Source organism: Diadema antillarum, unplaced genomic scaffold (assembly GCF_040938485.1).
Source record: "Diadema antillarum isolate AM-2024a unplaced genomic scaffold, OU_Dant_1.0 scf00000007, whole genome shotgun sequence".
NCBI lineage: Eukaryota > Metazoa > Echinodermata > Echinoidea > Diadematoida > Diadematidae > Diadema > Diadema antillarum.
In genome coordinates, this window is record NW_027270896.1 from 1,403,562 (window position 1) to 1,422,779 (window position 19,218).

The window sequence follows — 19,218 nt, forward strand, 5'->3', positions numbered from 1 at the left end:
AATTTTTATATGGTAGGATGTTTTGTGATACAATGTATCAGACGTACACATACAATGTATGCATCAAATGTGATATCTTGAACATTTTTACAAATCACTGCATCTAAAGGTAAACTGGACCTTTAACAGTCAATTTTTTTTTCTTTCTTTCTTTATTATTTTTATTTTTTTTTTACAAATGGGTCTTTCAGAATTGGAAAGTTGAAGTTGATTAGGCCATTCACAAGCAAGCAAAAATTGCTCATTTCTCAGAGAATTGTGTGAGATATTGATTTGCAGTATTACATAAATACAAATGTACATTGGTATGTACATTACACTTTGTCAGTCAGTCAGTCTTTTTCAAGTTCATTGAGTTTGAGTCTGTGTTTTTAAAATTTGAACAGTGGTTGAGTGCACACTGAGAGATTGTACTACTATCTCTCATCTTGTGCGTGCTAGCTTGTTATTGCCATACAAATGTAGTTTGAAGACAAATAACAGTACTGTGTACATAAGAATGATTGAGGGGAAGAGATGTAAATGACTAAATGTTTAGATTATGTGTACATACAAAATGTACATTGTACTCTCAAGTTAGCGTACAATGTAGGTCGGTGCGAATTAGAAATTTGTGAGATGTGTAAAGCACTCAGTTGAGGTGGCTGTACAACACTTGCATGAGACAAATCTGGTAGGACCGTTTTTGCTTGTTTTGTAAATTCCCACCAAAATTAGATTTCTTGTAACAATGACTTCAAGTGTACATTTACATATCTGTGCGTGTTCAGCATTATGTACATACATGTAGTGTATTGAGTGTATATTTTGCTTGAACATGCACATTCTAATGTTCACTTACTTTTATGTGAATCTGCACACATGGTTGTCGACATCATATTTTCTTCTTTTTCCCCGAAGTAATGATTTATTTGATTTGTAGTATACTCGTAAATGCATGAAATTCCCATGACCACTGTGAGGCTGAGCCATGATTTGTTCTACACATACCGTCTATTGTAAAGGGCAGTAAATTTGTAGGAAGGCATGGTGTGCTACATACGAGTACTGTAAATGCAGCATGTAACTTGTCTTGCCGGCCATCCTTCCACTAGGTGTTTGCAGGAAGCGCTTCATCACTTTGATTTCCTTATTGTTGAGTGATGAGTGTGGAAAACGCTGGTCTAAATGTACTTCCTAGGGCAATAACCTTGGCAACTATTTTAAGAGTAATTGCATGAAACTCAGCTGAAATCCTTTTACTGTAAAGTTCATTGCCACAAATGACTTTTTATTCTAGATACAAGATAAGGGGCAATCTAAAGTGTGAATTTTGCAATGATTAGCCTGGATATTTTCATCATTTGTTAGCTATTGTACATTGTGCTTTTTAAAAGTGTATTTGTACTGCATTCAACCCCCCTGTGGCATCATCTAGAAAATCTCATATCAGTAAAATTGAAGTTAATTACAGACTGTACCTTCTCAATGTTTGATAGGCTCTTTGGCTGTAAAAAACCTCACAAAGCAGTTGCATATAACACTCAATTTCTTTATCCCATGCACATGATTTTTTATGCAGATTCCAAAAGACAAAACCTTGCTTTGATCTTGGGCTATGGTAGCTCTCCATGCTATGATCACCTCATTTCTTTAAAGGGGAAATCCAGTCCTTGAAAAAAAAAGAGTAAAATCTTACGAGTTCAACGGTGAAAGTTTGACTGAAATCAGATGAAAAATAAGGAAGTTATGGCGTTTTGAAGTTTTGTTAATTTCTGCAAAACAGTTCTTGTACAGTGGATATGAATATGCAAATGAGTGAGCTACCCTTGTCATACCCTCTCAAGTCTCCACTGATCGTGTAAAAAAAAAAATGACGAAAATTCTATGTTCTATGTTCATTGAAGTCTGAAACATGATGTTATTCCTGGTTGAAGAACTTCAGTATAGTGATCAGGTAGATATGCCAGGATGTGAGTCCCGGGCATAAATTTGCATTTGAATGAAAAACTGGAAATTTGGAAATTTTATGTACAAACTATATATGGCAAGTTGTGAGGGGATGACATTTTCACTTTACCATTTGCATTCATATTGACTGTTCAAGAACTATTTCCTGAATAATTAGTGTAACTTTGAAATGTCATAACTTCCTTATTTTTCACCCGATTTCGATCGAAATGTTATCGTTGCACTCGTAATATTTTACTCTTCTTATCAGATTAACTTAGATTTAGACTGGATTTCCCCTTTAAAAATGGGAAGTTGGACACTCACTTTAAAAACTCTGTTTTCCAGCTCTGATTGTTGACCAGTTATGTGTACAGATTTGTCACTGTGTACTATGTACCCTTCCATGGTTTTGTTTGATGTACCTCAGTTAAAAAAAAAGAATAATAATAATAACCTTGGCAACTTCTCAGGCAGGCAAGAGGGAAGAAGGTCAGAGTGTCACTTACCAAGGAGAGGGATGTTTGTTGTATGCAGCAAACGTTCATTGTGAAATACGTTGAATTCTTTGTTGATAAACTTATTGATAACTCAGAACCTCTGTAAATTGTACATTGTGTCTCTGTATTGTGGTTTCATTTTTGAGTAGTTGGATTTTTTTTTTTTTTCGGTCAAGGAAGGAAATTTTCTTTTTTCAATTTAGTTGCGAATATTGGAATTTTCACTGTGTATCCATAATATTCATAAAACAATAAACAGTTCATCTGAATTATTTTAAATAGTCACATGTAATACACAAAATAACACCAAAACACATGTTTACTTCCCTCTCATATTTCTTCATGAATTTGCTTATCATATTGTAGATGAATTCTAGACATTTCTCTGAGTTAAAACATTTAGAAATTTAATAGGTTTTTTTTGGCAAAAAGTTTGGCTGACCCCATCCCCTTCTACCACCCATGCTAGAATACAAGAACTCCACTCAGTTTGGAATGGTCTTTTCCTTTTGCTTTATACTCTGTATTTATCGATTGGTACATCTAGGCTAATGCAGCCAGCAGGCGTAACAACCAGGAGCGCCAGCGGGATGCCCGTTCCAATAACCAGTTCGCCAGGGGAGGCGGTGATGACGAGGAGGAGGAGGAGGAGATCCTCAAGTATGGAGCAAAACATGTCATCATGCTCTTCGTCCCTGTATCCCTGTGCATGCTGGTCGTCGTGGCAACCATCTCCACGGTGTCTTTCTACACAGAGTCAGATGGTGTCTACCTGTGAGTATGATGCCTTGTAACGGTACTGAATGTTGCATGCAGTCACAGTATATGTAAAGACCCCTGCAGTGAATTTTCCGGAAAGCAGTGTTCTTGACCTCCATTTTCACAAGTTTTTCCTTCCCCCTAAAAGAGTCTAGGCATGTTCAGTGATGCTACGCTTGTGTGGGCTTGAGCATCTAATTTAGATTAAATAATTTAGGTGTTCTGCAAACGATTCCTGTGAATATGTGAAGAAAAAAAGAAGAATTGTTCATCAACAGAATGGAAGCAGAATGGAAGCAAGAGCGACAGAAATTCACTTAAAAACAGAAACAAAAAAATATGACTTTTTCCTATAGCAGAGGGACAAGTCATACCTTGACAATATTACATGTGAGCACTATCAAATGAGTATTTAGATGTGGACAGTATATTATAGAGATTAGCATGTGTACAACTGTCCCCACCTACAGAGAGAGTGTGTATTTCAGTGTGTGTTTGTGTGTGTGTGTGTGTGTGTGTGTGTGTGTGTGTGTGTGTGTGTTATACAATTGGCGTGGGCTGCCAAAGTGGGATAGATAGAATGGATGGCTCAGATATTTCTAACAGCTTACTGGCAACATTACTGTGGCACCATGTTTCCGAGAATTTTGATTGTGCCTAGAGAGCAGATCTCGCACATAATTTTTCTTCTCTGTCTGGGTTCATCGCGGTTAGCAGGGAAATGGAAATGTTAGGGATAGACAGGGTATTACAACCATGCCCGCACTAATCCCATCAGTCGCTATGCATAATGCATGACCCCTATTACTAATCTTCGCAAAATGTCAGGACGTGCTTTGCTCCACCCTCCAGCCCTACTTTCCAAATGGACAGAATGCAGATTAATGACCCGTTCCTTCACGTTGAAGGATGCTTCCCTTTATATTAACCGTGCCATCCATCATCAATTTTTTTGCATCACACGACATCATTTGGCTATTTTTGAAAGGGGATAGTGTGTGTCACATGGACTATTTTAGACTGGAATCTCCCCCCCCCCCCTCTTGGAAATCCATTCCAATGGTGAGGTCATGCTCATTGTCCCATATTTTGCAGCTTTCTACTTGCCTGCAGCCTGAATGTTTGTCTTAAAGAAGTCTTTTATGAGTGACAAATTCTAACTACAGTGCACTCCTGTTATAACAAACACAGTTATAAAGAAATTCCGGTGACAACGAAGTAAAAATTCAGGCCGCAACATTATCCATTCTATGTGTTTTCATTGTTTATTTGTTCGGTTATAATGAAATTTCGATATAACGAAAGAAAATTGCCGGTGTAGTATACTGTAGTACAGCATAGTGCACTGTATAGTGTACATGTGCATGGGAATCATATTTGTTCAGTGTAAAAAAAGGGCTATCACAGTAGATGAATACCTTTATTATAGGAAATTGTAACTTTCATCGAGGGCTTGAGGTACAGTACATTGTAGTAATGTTGAGGCAGTTATCCTCTCAAATGGCAAATGAGCCACCTTTGATACTACAGCCTTTGCTAGCTCTAGATGTTTGCAAAGTCTGTTGAATTTGTATTGTGTGAGGAGAAAAGATATTCCAAAGATTATTATGTCTTGTGACATGGAACATCAGTTTTAAAAGCACATTCACTGTGGTATATATTTTTCCCCCTTGGCTTTGAAAACACACTTATGACAGGAACAAAGTCCACATCATACTTTATCTGTGCTGTTTTGAATTATTTGCATATGTGTGTGTGTGTGTGTGTATATGTGGTTGTTTCACTGCATTGTATCTGATGAATACCCCGTTTATACTGCAAGTGGGTTTTTTAACCTCGAGGAGATTCGAAAGCCTGCTCAAAAACTGGTTTCTCATCTTTTTATACTGTGTGAGCTGATGTTGCCCAGAGCAGGCCGTGGCAAGCCCTTGCAGGCCCGACTGGCTCTGTTCCTACGGTGACGGAGTTCCCCTCTGACACAAAGCATGGGCTTTTGAATTTCTTACATGACCGCAAACATGATTGAGCGCAAAAGTTTGCAAGTTTTGTGGTATTTGTCAGTGGCTGTCGATGACGATAGCTGGGCTGTTTACATTAGCTTGCGATGACCTTCAATGATCACTTCCGGGTCGGCAAAAAAATGACGTCTCGAACCCCCTAGCATTTTTACTGCAGCCGAGGCTCTTCGAGGCTGCTGTATAGGGCTCTGAAACCACCACCTAGAGGTGATTAGGAACATCTGTTTACTATGACAATTAATGCATGTTCTGTTGATCGATACACCAGAACTGGGCTGTAGAACTCCAAATACTAAATTATCCCTTGTGCCGTTCTATTTCATCTCGGCCTGTGGTCTCGGTGAAAACAAAATGGCACTTGGGATGATTTATTATTGTCATTCTATAATCCAGTAAAGTGTATGACAGACCAATAGTGAACACTTGCAGGGGAAAGCAATGAGAGGTTTATAGGGTCAGGAGCTACAATGTCATTTCCTATCCATAACTTTTCCAGGGAAAGTCCAATAGCAATGCTAAACATATGCTGATGGAAATGTATCAGGAAACATTCTTTGGTCTAAAGATGGTCATATGTCAGGTCTTTAGGGGATCAATTGAAATTAAGGAATTCATTAGAATGTTACATTTACCCATGACAAAATGTAGTGATTGCGTGAGAAAGTATCCAAGTCTACTGCTCTAGTTTGTTGCTTGTGTATGGCAGTATGTATCTCTGTGTTGGCTCTTGTCAATGTGATTGTATGTGTTCAAGTGGTTATGCATGTTCCTTTTGCTTGAAGTACATTGAATAGGTAACATTGAATTAAAAGACCCCTCGGACAAGAGTGGAAGGTGTGAAATGCGAGTTTGTCAGTGATCCTCTGAATATACGTAGATGTCAAAAGAAAAGCCTAAAAGATATCTTGAGTATGAAGATTACTACAACTGTAGTAACACCTGCTTTGTTTTGCATGTTTGTCTCTATCCTCCAATCCAGGATTTATACCCCTTTTCATGAAAAGTCCGATCAGGCTGGAACCAAAGCATGGAACGCTCTGGCCAATGCCCTCATCATCATCGGCATCGTCCTCATCATGACCATCTTCCTTGTCGTCCTGTACAAGTACCGATGTTATAAGGTGAGATGGGAAGACAGCACAATCTGCCTGTTTTTGATGTCTCCCTTTAAGGCAGAACCATGTAGCGTACCTGTGTTATTCCCATGTGCACGTATCCTTCCTAAACCTTTACCCTCTGTTTATACTGTGGGACATTTGGCTCGCTTCCATTTATGTCGTGTACACATCTCTATAGAATGAGGATTTGTACGTGACTTGTGTTACTGGAGATAAGGAGTTTTACATTCTTTTCTGTTTTCTATTTGTTTTCCCCGTCATTATAAAACATCCATATGTACAACACATCCTTGCTTTCTGCCTCTTGTTTTCTCTTTTTGGGTTATTCCGTGAAGTTGGGGCACAAAGTGTTACATTTTAGCATATAACTCAATACTAATTATGCTATACATATAGTGTTTATAGGCTTTACATTTGTATTGAGACCATACATTTTCCTGGAAATTTTGTGCCATTCAGACTCAATTTTGATGAAGTTATAAAAACAATATGTAACGGTGTCCTGTAGCATCGTGACGTGTCCATGTAGCATCATGATAGTTAAAATCTGGTCCTAAAAGACAAATTAATGCAATTAGCTTGACCAAAATTTGATATAGTATGCATAATTACTAGATTAGTCAGATAGCTAAATATCTTAACTCTCCTTTCCACAGTTTTACTTTTACAAGAAAATTACACAATGTGTCACCATGCTACGCGGTGTCCACCAAATGTAACAAAAAAGGACACCGCATAGCATCGTGATACATTTTTTAATTTCTTTTAAAATTAAAACTGTGTACAGGAAATTTGAGATATTTAGCTATCTCATTCATATCTTGTAAATGCATATTGCATCAAATTTTGGTCAAGCTAATTGCCATAATTTGTCTCTTAGGACCAAATTTTAGAATATCACGTTGCTACATGGACACGTCACCATGCTACAGGACACTGTTACATATTGTTTAATAACTTCATCAAAATTGAGTCTGAATGGCACAAAATTTCCTGGAAAATGTGTGGCCTCAATGCAAATGTAAAGCCTACAAACAATAAATGTATAGCATAATTAATATTGAGTTATGCTGAAATGTATTTTTTAAATATCATGATGCTACATGGACACTGCCCCAACTTCATGGAATTACCCTTTTATATCTGTCTCTGCCACTTTTTGGATATATCTATCACATACTGTTGGAAAGAAATGCAACATGTCCAAATTACTACAGGGTAAGCTCGGACCTGCATGTGTGAAGATGACTCTAACACTTCCTAGTTTCAAATTCAAATCCTTTTGCCAACATTTAAAAAAAAACTATGATTGTCATTGCAGTATCTTTCTTCTTTTCTTTTTTTTTTGTAGGGAGGAGGGAAGGGATGAGAAGGGTGTATTTCTACACCTTGATAGATGCAGAATCGTATCAAAATATACTCGACATAATTCAAGTCTTGCATTTGATATTGTGAACAGTCTTTTATATTTGACATGTCAGTAGCTATTCAGCTCAACTTGCGAATACAAATCAAGGCTAGAATGTAGAATGTATGTTGTACTAGCTGACTTTCATTCAGTGATGTATCACATAAAAGATATATTCATGGTGCCACTGATGTCATTCTGTACTTTGAAACAGATCCATAAACAAATCACAATACATACATGCACAGAGCATATTGCATCAAATCAATAAGTTGCACATTCAAGTTGACATGACCAAGTGAAACTGTAATGTCTTCCTGTCTTTGTTTATGTTTTTGTCTTTTTTTCTCTTGTCCAATTCAGGTTATCCACGGTTGGTTAGTCTTGTCATCACTCATGCTCCTGTTCTTCTTCACATTCTTCTATTTACAGTGAGTACCGTTGCAGCTTCTATATTTCTGTAGATTTCTAGTTTCTGCGATGTTCACATGGTGTATTATACACTCTTCGCCATGTCTATGTCATGCAGTAATATGGAAAGCTTTCCATTTCTTGATATCATTGATGGCTAATAGGCACAGCAATTACCAGGTGTAATGTTAGTTTCTGTTATTATTTTTTTCCGGCAGCAACAAGTTGTTTTTTTATTAATCTAAAACCCAGAAAATATCTAAACATTATAGTGATAAAACCTTGGTAAGCTGCAGTTCTTCTCTTTCCCCCGTTTTCAAGTGAGAAAATCCTTAAAACAAGAAAACTATCAAAAACCAACATTTTGGCTAGAGTAGATATGTGTTTGTACACAGCCATCTAGGGTAACCTTTTCAGTGCAGATAACATAATCCAAGAGGGCTCTGCAATTGTCATTACCTTTTGATAATTAATTTTGAGCTTGCAGTAATTTGCATATCATTATGATTACATAAGTAGTGCCATTGTCAGGTCTGTGAGTGGCATTATGCTACAAGATGTCAGTTTGATTCTGTTAGTTGATATGGCTGTATTTCACATGAAGTATACGAAATGTAAAAGTGTGTTAACTAAAATCAAAATTCACACTTGTCATATTTCATCGACGGAGCAATAGAGATATGTTTGCTTCTGTCTATCTGTCTGCTTGTCTGTATGCCATCTGTATTATGCTGTAAGAGCTGTTATCTTCATGAGGGTTTAATTTTTGTGAATCACACTGTTGGGCTGCCAATTAAACAACATACAAAAATATTGTAAACGGACACGCATTAGAGCACTTGCACTAAGCCTCGATGTCAAATCGCGAAAATGTCTTTGAACTCCTCATTCACTACAATATCTGTATACGGAAATAACAGCTTTTACAGTAGTTATCGATAGACGATATTTCAGTATCCGTCCATCCAGTTATCTGTTGATCTACTGTAAAACCAGAAATGTTAGCATGCATTTTAATTTTGTGAAAACCAAATTCGAGAAATTTAAATGCACATGTAAGTTCTTATCTACACTATGTGCATTGAATGCCAATGGCACTTCGCAAAAATTTGATGCCGCGAAAAAGGCAGTCGGCTCCAATTCGCGAAACTTTCATGATGTAATGATATCTTGCTGTACAGTTTCACTTTATCCATTGATCCACTGATTTTGATGTTTAGTTCCAGTGGTTGCTCTGGCTGTTAACATGCTCATGCTGCTTCCTGCCCCATTACCTCCCCCGCAGAGAGCTGCTGGTGACCTACAACATTCCCATGGACTACTTCACCATAGCGGTCATCATCTGGAACTTTGGCATGGTGGGGATGGTCAGCATTCACTGGAAGGGACCGCTGCACCTCCAACAGGCCTACCTCATCGTCATCTCGGCCCTCATGGCCCTCATCTTCATCAAGTATCTCCCAGAGTGGACCCTCTGGACCATTCTGGCGGCCATTGCTGTCTATGGTGAGTTGCTTGGCTGGAGAGTTGGGGGGGAGGGGGAGGGGAAGGGGCACAGGTGTCAGAATTTAGGGATTGGAGGGAGAACAGAAGGATAGAGGAGAAACCGGTTTATATGCTTCCGTTGGAAAGAAGTCCTGTATATGCTGTATATTTTGCGAGGTTTTCATTTTCGCAAATTTGGTAAAAATCAAAGCTGGATGGTATTTACAAATCTAAGAACACCCGAAAACATCAACTCTGATCCGGACCATAATGCGATTGCGCACGCATACATTTTCTCGTTCATTACGGTACTTCTGGTTCGTGAATTTAACCACTCATGAAATTGTCGCGAAGTCCCAATTGACAAAAAATTAAACTTTATAAATATATGGCGTATACGGTACTTCACATCCACTCTACTTCTCGCCACACATACACACACACACATAAACAAGAAAAAAAAAATTATTGTATTGGTCCACAGTGTGTGAATCAGATCATTTTTGAAAGCTGTGTCATCTAACCTGAGAATACTTGCTTGGGTGGATGTAGTTCCTGTCGGAGGCCCCTGCTCACCTCTCTCTATGTTTAATTGACTTCTAAATCCCTGTTAAGAATAACAAGTCCTCCATAATGAGCTCCAAATTACAACTGCAAGATTGATGTGGCAAGCTGAAACATAGCATGAAAGTTGAATGAAAGTATATCGAGGTCCCTTTGTAGGCAGCACATGCTCTCGAGTTGAGAATCTAATTTTTTTTTTCCATTAACAGGCTTCACTTCTCACCTTACGCCCACTTTGGAATTTGTTTTTGTTGTTTTTTTTATTGCAGCACCGGGCTTTATATTTTCTTTGTGTTTGTAGGGTTTTTTTTAGCTCACCTGAGCCAAAGGCTCAAGTGAGCTATTGCGATCGCCCTTCGTCCGGCGTCCGTCGTGCGTCGTGCGTCGTGCGTCGTCCGTCGTCCGTCGTCCGTCGTGCGTCGTGCGTAAACTTTTTACATTTTCATCTTCTTCTTGAAAACCCCAAGACCGATTTTCATCAAACTTGGCAGGTAGCATCCCTAGGGGGTTAGGAACTCAATTTGTTAAAATGGGCACCATGCCCCACCCAGGGGGCCCCCAGGGGGGCCCAAACCCCCCAAAATTAAGGAATCTGTAAAAATCTTCTTCTCTAGAACCAGAAGTGATAGAGCTAAGTTAATACTATGAGTTAGTACATTGATGACTGTAGTTTCAAGTTTGTTCATGGCAAAATTAGGGGTGCCCCCCTTGGGACCCAGGGGAGGGGGGGTGGGGAGGGGTTCTAATGGGGCCTAAATTGTACATTTTCATCTTCTTCTTGAGAACCCCATTACCCATTTTCACCAAACTTGGCAGGTAGCATCCCTAGGGGGTTAGGAAGTCAATTTGTTAAAATGGGCACCATGCCCCACCCAGGGGGCCCCCAGGGGGCCCAAACGCCCCAAACTTAAGGAATCTGTAAAAATCTTCTTCTCCAGAACCAGAAGTGATAGAGCTAAGTTAATACTATGAGTTTGTACATTGATGACTGTAGTTTCAAGTTTGTTCATGGCAGAATCAGGGGTGCCCCCCTTGGGACCCAGGGGAGGGGGGTGAGGAGGGGTCCTAATGGGGCCTAAATTGTACATTTTTATATTCTTCTTGAGAACCCCATGACCCATTTTCACCAAACTTGGCAGGTAGCATCCCTAGGGAGTTAGGATTTCAATTTCTTAAAATGGGCACCATTCCCCACCCAGGGGGCCCCAGGGGGGCCCCAAACCCCCAAAATGAAGGAATCTTTAAAAATCTTCTCTAGAATCAGAAGTTATAGAGGTAAGATAATACTATGAGTGAGTACATTAATGACTGTATTTTCAAGTTTGTTCATAGGAGATCAAGGGGTGCCCCTCTTGGGGGCAGGGGGGGGGGGGGGGGGGGTTGGTTGGGAAGGTCCAAATGGGGACCTGAATTGTACATTTTCATCTTCTTCCTGAAAACCTCATGATGTATTTTCATCAAACTTGGCAGGTAGCATCCCTAGGGGGTCAGGATCTCAATTTATAAAAATGGGCACCATGCCCCACCCAGAGGGCCCCAGGGGGCCCCAATCCCCCCCCCCCCCCCCAAATTAAGGAATCTTAAAAAATTTGGGCCCTTATTGTACAGTTTCATCTTCTACTTGAGAATGCCTGGTCAAATTTTGGTAGAGCTGTGAATAATTTAGATTAGTGACTGCGTGAAAGGTGAACTTGCGATACTCAGGTGAGCGCTAGACCCGCGGGTCTCTTGTTTCCCTTCATTTTCTGGTTGGCTGGTTATTTATACACTGTGCATCTACTTATGCAGATATCAATTTAGTCTTCTGTGAGCTGTGAAAATAAAATGTACTATTTGATCCAGAGCATTAAAGAGTCAGCTGAAATACCACAATGCCAGGAGTTGAAATGATTCTTCACCTTGAATCTTTATCTTGTGCACCTTTTTTTTTCCCAATAATTATTGAATGTGGCTCATACATACTTTGCAAAATTGCACCTTGAGGATTTTAATATCGCACAACTTTGTCAATGACTGCTGTGTTTTGAATGCAAAGTATTTTCATAAGTTTCTATTTTCATTTTCAGACCTGTTTGCTGTGCTGTGCCCCAAGGGTCCTCTCAGGTTGCTAGTGGAGACAGCTCAGGAGAGAGACGAACAAATCTTCCCTGCTCTTATCTATTCCTGTGAGTTGGAAAAGACAAAGGGGGTACCATTTGGATACCAGAAGATGGATAGATAGATGGATAGATAGATAGATAGATAGATAGACAGAAAGGTGAATAGATAGATAGATTGCTTGATAGATTGATGAATGAATTGATGAATAGATGAAAACTCACATTTTTCACCAGGCATTCAATTGCTAATTCTCGTGGAGTCTGCACCTTTGAATGTTTCTACAACAGATATATGGCGCTATACAAATGCTGTGGATCATCATCATCATCATATGTATATTCTGTATATTCTGCTCTTATCTTTTCCTGTGAGGGGGAAAAGACAAAGGGGGTACATTTGGATACCAGTAGATGGATGGATAGATAGATAGATAGATAGATAGATAGATAGATAGATAGATAGATAGATAGATAGATAGATAGATAGATAGATAGATAGATTGGACTGTAATGCTTGTCTTTGCAGGATATCATTTCTGTTCAGTGTCTACTGAATATTGATCCTGGAGATATTTATTAAATGACAGGTGATTGTATATATATCTTGGGGGTCAGGGGGATGGTATAGGGCAAGTTTCTACTGATTTCTGTTTCATCATCGGATATTGCAATAATGTGCATGGTACTTTAAAATGTGCAACATGGCACATTTTGAAAAAGAAAATTTTCTTATTCCAACACTGTTGCATTGTTGGTGTGACAGCAATGTTCAAACAAATACCAGCTTTGCTCTGTTGGGCATGTTCTAACACCAAATGTAATCAAAATGAAACTTCTATAGATAATGAGCCATTAGTTTTGTGTACATTTACCTGCATCTTTTGTTTATGATTGAAACTCTGAGAGAAAAAGAAACAAAGCAGTCACAGTCTGGTAGGTCATAGTCTCCTGATGGACCAACTCAAGCAAAATGTCTTGCATAACTGGATATTGCCATTTCCTTGATGTTTGCAAAAATTCTGATCAACTTGCATACAAGATTGGACCAAGAAATATAGATCGACAAATAATGTACTGTGCTTGTATGCCTTCATTTCATTTTGTTGAAGCTTTCTAAGTATTCAAGAATAAATTTGAAATGCATTTGTAGGTGGTGTTTGTTTCTTTGTTTTGTCTGTTTTAGAAAGAGAGGCGAAACAAAATGTCTGTAACTGATTTTGAATAATTTATGGCATATTCCAATAGATTCTGCATTGTGTAATCCCACGAATGAGTCTTGAGGTTGACCAATACTTGACCAAGGGATGCCTACACAAATATATGCCAGTAAAAATATTTGTATTTCTTTGTTTTATATCTAAACAAAATTTGAGATGCTTTCCTGTGAGACTTATAGGTGTGGAACTTCCCTTCTGTTGAAAGTGCAGTTCCAATTTTTTCTGTGATAGGATTTGTGACATAACGTCGCTGGGGTGATAAGACCTTGTATCTGCAATTTTGGTGAAAATGAGTTTTTTTGATTAATGGTCAAATAATGGGTTAAGTGATTTCCTGTCCAAATCCCAACTGTCTTACTCCAAAAATGAAGCCACCACGTCATGTCAAAGGAAAGGCTATTCCATTCGCCACAGTGCTTTGGCCGCCATGTTTTTTGGCTCTCCTGAACATTTGACATTTTGCAGATACGAGGTCTTATCGCCCCAGCGATGATAAGCTACTATGATCAGACGTATCTTGAGAACTGTAGCTTTGAGGACCTATCAAGTTGCATGCAAGTAGCCACTGACTGTAACCATGTTAATATGGTGATCTTCTTTTTCCATGCAGCAACAATGGTATGGTTAGTTGGAATGGCAGATACAGATTCAAATACACCAAAGTCAAATAGTCAGCAGCAGAGACCACAAGATGCTGTTTCTACCCAGACAAATGCAACTAGTGAGTATCAAATAATCTATACCCCATACATTTCATGAGCATGATATTTTTTGTATATCAAGTTTTACATGTTCAGTGAGTAGTTTGAGACCCTGAGAATGAAATTGATGGAATGAAAACTACATATTATTCCCAGTCAAGAAGCCAGGTTCACAGTTTCACACCTTGAAGATGATACGCATTGCACTTGTTTTGCTGTCAGAAATATTAAGGTCTGTTTTTAATTTCCTCAATGTCAGGACTTGCAAAATTTTGAAAAAATGAAAACACTGTGGAGTACTGTAAAACCAGAAATGTTTGTGTGCATTGTTATTTTGCAAATTTTGCGAGAGCCAAGATTTGCAAAATCGAAATGCACGTGAAAGTTCTTGTCTACAATATAGGTATTGAATGTCATTGGCAATTCCTGAAAACTTTGCCCTGCAAAAAAGCCTGTTGACTCAAGTTCGTGAAAATTTCATGCTGCAAAAATATCTTGCTTTACAGTACAGGGCTTAATACAGTAAGTGGCAAGGCTGTTGAGATTCCACGGTAACAGAGCAAAATTTAATAGAAGTACTCACTGTACTGTCTTTGGCAGTGGTCATTTCGATATAGATCATTTCTGACACAGATTTTAACCTACATTAGGCCACTTTGTCATGAGTGTCACATTCCACCATAACAGAGTGTCCAGACATGCAAGAAAAAAACTCCCCAAAATCCGAAATATAGGTAAGAAAAGGAAGTCTCAAGCAATCCTTTCTGTATGTGATATGGCAGTGTACTTTTTGAGATGCCACTGTTTAAGCTAAGTCTGCATCAAAATGACTGTGGATTTGATATGCACACATGCAATATCTTGACAGCAAGACATATCTCTGCAAAGTGAGTGACATGGCTGATGAACTTCTTACTGTTTGTCAAATAAGAGACATGGTATATTTCTATTGGTATTGCTTATAAAAGAGGGGTACTTGATAAGAAGCATAGATATGTGTTTTGGTCGACTTGGAATCAAAATCGGGTGTAAATCTGTAGATGGGGCAGGCTAATTTGCTCGATCAATTCTTGACATGATAAATGAAGAGTGGTGAAGTGTAATGAATAACCGTAATTGCCGTCAATGGTTTTTCTCCAATACCTTCTGTTCCTCCTGCCAATGAGTAGCTGACGAAGACAACGGTGGATTCGATAGCGAGTTCCAGGCACGAAGGGAGCGGGACCTGGAGAGGAGCGGTTCCACGAATTCGGAGGATAGGAGAGCGGCGGTGAGGGCGCTGAGGCAAAACAACGCGCATAACAACCGGCCGCCACCGCCAGAGGAGGAGGAAGACGCTGAGCGTGAGTCAACACAATTCTGTTACCATCCAGGGCAGCGAACTGGCTCAGGTGGTTGCGTGGCTGCCTTGTTTTTAAACGAGTGGCTCCAGTTCAAGGTTTTCTGAGTCCAGTTGAGCCAATGTTGTGGGTTCTCATCCTCCTTGTGAGAAGAAATCTACACGCCCCGTCTGCCAGCAGAAACACAAACTAGAGAGACATGTGTGTGAAAGAGAGCCACTACTCACACACATTATTAAAAAACAAAAAAGATCACATTTCACTTCTTGCAAAGAGCAGGGTACAAACCTAGTTTAGTGGCTGGTTGGACACACACACATGCACACACTCATGCACACACACAGAACACACATTCACTCATTCACTTAGAAACAGTGAGAGTGATACAGCTTCTCTTTAGATCGCCAAGGTGACTAGTGGCAGTCAGTGTATAGTATTAACCCAGCTCATCGTTCCATTTGAATGAATGAAGGAATCAAGTTACTGTCTGTTGAGACCAACATTAGGGCCCCATTGCATGAAACCAAGGTAACTCTATAATTAATGGTAACTTTGCAGTCAGTAAAAACCATCAGTGATTTCTTGGCATTGATTGGCTGTGGAATAGTGTTGCTATAATAGTTACCATTGATTGCGGAGTTACCAGTGATTGTAGAGTTACTATAGTTTCATGCAATGGTGCCCAGGTAATGTAAGGTCTAAAAGTGAAAGCATAAATAAATAATAAAGCATGATAAATGACTGTAATTAATCAAAAGAAGAAAGTGTCACCTTCAGTGCAGGGTTTGCCCATGAGAAATGTATTCCATCTTTGGAGAATAAGTAAAGTGCCACTGGGCACAGCTGTAAATGTGGTTTCAGGGGTAATGTATTGACTTTTAAAGTACAGTTGAACCTCTCTTATCCGGCCTCCCTTTATCCGGATCTCTCTATTATACGGACGCAATCTCGCCATGATTTTTTTTTTTATAATTACGGGAGGAAAGGGGGATTCCCAACTCCTTGAGAACTCCTACACAAACACACATGCATTACATATACTTGATACATTTCTTAATGTTATTTAGATAAATAATCCCAAGAATTTATAAAAGAAAATGATTTCATTCTTGCAAACATGAACCTCTATTTTGGGATCTGTTACTGAGTGTAGCAATGAAAAGGTTGCAGTATACACATTACTACATGTGGTACTACAATGGGCTACTGTACATGTGTATGTATATTATGTACATATGACTGTATAAAGCATTGAGTCTCCCGTATCCGGCCAAATCCCTTATCCGGATGAGCCCCGGTCCCCACTTGTCCGGATACGAGAGGTTCAACTGTACATATTTATGTGTAGCAAAAGTGATCAGCTATATATGAGGAAACAATGGTGTATTTGCCACCAGAAAATGACATAAAAAACATTTGGCTTTGATGGACAAAATCCAACCTTCTAGCACAGGACTGAATCAAGAGATTCTTCCTAATCACAAGCTCTGCCAAAGATGGCCACGAAGGGCACAAATACCAAAATTTGAAAGACAAACGGGATACGCACTTAGTTATGCTTGTTCACATAGGGTGAGCTCATATGCTCACTCATTTGTGATTTGTGTATGAAGAGTAGAGTTCTTGCCATCTATATCAGTATGTATGTGCTTTCGTTTTCTTCCCGTCCTCCCCAGGTGGTGTAAAGCTGGGTCTTGGAGATTTCATCTTCTATAGTGTCTTGGTGGGCAAGGCATCAGCGTCTGGAGACTGGACAACCACAGTGGCCTGTTTTGTTGCTATTCTCATCGTAAGTTCATGATTTGTAAGGATCAGTGTATATTAGGGAAAACCATGCTACCTGTATGATGGCTCAGTGTGCAGTGTTTTCTCCAAAGATTATTGAAAAACCCTGTAGTCATTACACATGTGAATTAATATCTTGAGTTGTTTGATTAAAGAGAAACTCTCCTCTTTGTTTAAGCTGATTTTATTGTCTAAATATATTGCAAATCTTCACAAATTTCCTTAAAATAATAAAGAAGAGAAAATAGTGTCCATAACAGAGTTGTTTTGATTATTAAAACAATATGACTTTTCAATGAAAGTTGCAAAATGGGAATGGAGGTCTTATAAGACTTCATGTGTTTTGTGTATGACTCGTTCTTCACTTTCAACAATTCACTTGTCGGTTGTTACTTTTTGAGAAATGTGAGTAAATATCCCCTGGAAATATCCCTATAATTATGGCTGTCTGAGGAAATAAAATATAGGGGTTGTACGAAAATCACTATATGCCTCAGAAGCACTTCCCCTGAGGTGAAAAGAAAGTAAAGAGTCGATGCTCTGACATTTCTTCTGTGTCTCTCTGTCCTTCTGTCAATCATAGGGTCTCTGCCTGACGCTCATCCTCCTAGCTATATTTAAGAAGGCCCTGCCTGCTCTGCCCATCTCCATCGCCTTTGGTCTTGTCTTCTACTTCTGCTCGTCAAACCTTGTGTTCCCCTTCACCGACGAGCTCGCCAGCAAGCAGGTCTACATATGATGATGGGCAAACCACCAGCAAATCGCTGGAAATGGACAGTGGCACTCTTGGGACAATTGATGAGTTGCAAACCTGCTGAACAGCCACTTCACAGCTCTCTGTGATTTACGCAGACGAATTCTTATATTACTTTTCTCTGTTGCTTTGCCGCAGCCACTCTTTGTAGCTTTATTTCTATCCTTTCCTAGCTATCAAAATTGTTTCACATTTATCATTCACTCACGCCTGTGCTGTGTTGCTTGATTAAAATTGTATTAATGGAGAAATTTGAAGCAAGACTTTTAACATCAAGGCCCAACTGATGGATAGTGGGAAAATCACCACAAACACACAAGCAAGATGCATTGTTGTGAGGATGCACCCTGGTGTCAATGCACTTTGTAACGTGATCAGTGAGCGCATTCCAGTCAGAGTAATACCAACACGTTTTCCAGCTCATAACAGTGGTGAACAGAGACATTGGCAATGTAAGAAAAACCTCACTGGATTGCCCAGTGCACACATATTGCACAACTGAGGAGAGTTTGTATATTTGCAAATTGGATCAGATTTTCACTGTCTGTAAGTGACGGTTTTAAAGAAACACACAGTTGTAGATGCCCTGTCTGTATTTTTTTAGGCAGAGTAAAAAAGAAAAAGGAGTTTGAAATCATGACATTCATTTCAAACAAAACAATAATGGATCACTTTTTGTTTTATTCAGAGCAGACTAAATGTGGAAGCCATGAGATGTTACACGATATTTCATCCAAAGACTTTAAGTGAAAAAAAAATTAAAAAGTAGATCACTTTGGCATGCTATGTTGAAGCTGTTAGGATTGAGCTGAAACAATCAGCTGGTTATTCACGTCCCACGGACTCAAAGCTCGCCTGCTTGCCAGTAAAAAGATTTATTACTACACCTGGAGTGGCATATTGATGTGGACAAATATAGATTCCAGGTTTGCACTTAGTTGGATTTAGAGGAATACATGGTGTGGAAAAAAAAAGTTATATATGTATTATTAATTCCTGCATCTTGGTAATAATATGCCACAATTTCATCTAATGTGCACACAGCAGGCTAAATTATTGCCGAGTTGACATCTTCCTAAGTTCAAATGTTGTACGTGTTGCCCTGGTAGCAGTCATTCTGCCTCTGTTTG

At 39.1% G+C, this 19,218-nt stretch overlaps 1 protein-coding gene across 4 annotated transcripts in view; it reads left to right on the forward strand.

The window, feature by feature from the left end:
- LOC139717449 (presenilin-1-like) overlaps positions 1-18,073 on the forward strand; it is a 43,972-nt gene extending 25,899 nt beyond the window's left edge. For all 4 annotated transcript variants that reach the window (XM_071628966.1, XM_071628958.1, XM_071628972.1 and 1 more), the window contains 9 exons: positions 2,977-3,203; positions 6,186-6,327; positions 8,096-8,163; positions 9,429-9,649; positions 12,259-12,357; positions 14,119-14,229; positions 15,379-15,552; positions 17,226-17,338; positions 17,918-18,073. In XM_071628966.1, coding sequence (XP_071485067.1) covers positions 2,977-3,203; positions 6,186-6,327; positions 8,096-8,163; positions 9,429-9,649; positions 12,259-12,357; positions 14,119-14,229; positions 15,379-15,552; positions 17,226-17,338; positions 17,918-18,073 — 1,311 coding nt within the window. The remainder of the gene's footprint in view (positions 1-2,976; positions 3,204-6,185; positions 6,328-8,095; positions 8,164-9,428; positions 9,650-12,258; positions 12,358-14,118; positions 14,230-15,378; positions 15,553-17,225; positions 17,339-17,917) is intronic.
- Positions 18,074-19,218: the final 1,145 nt, after the last annotated feature.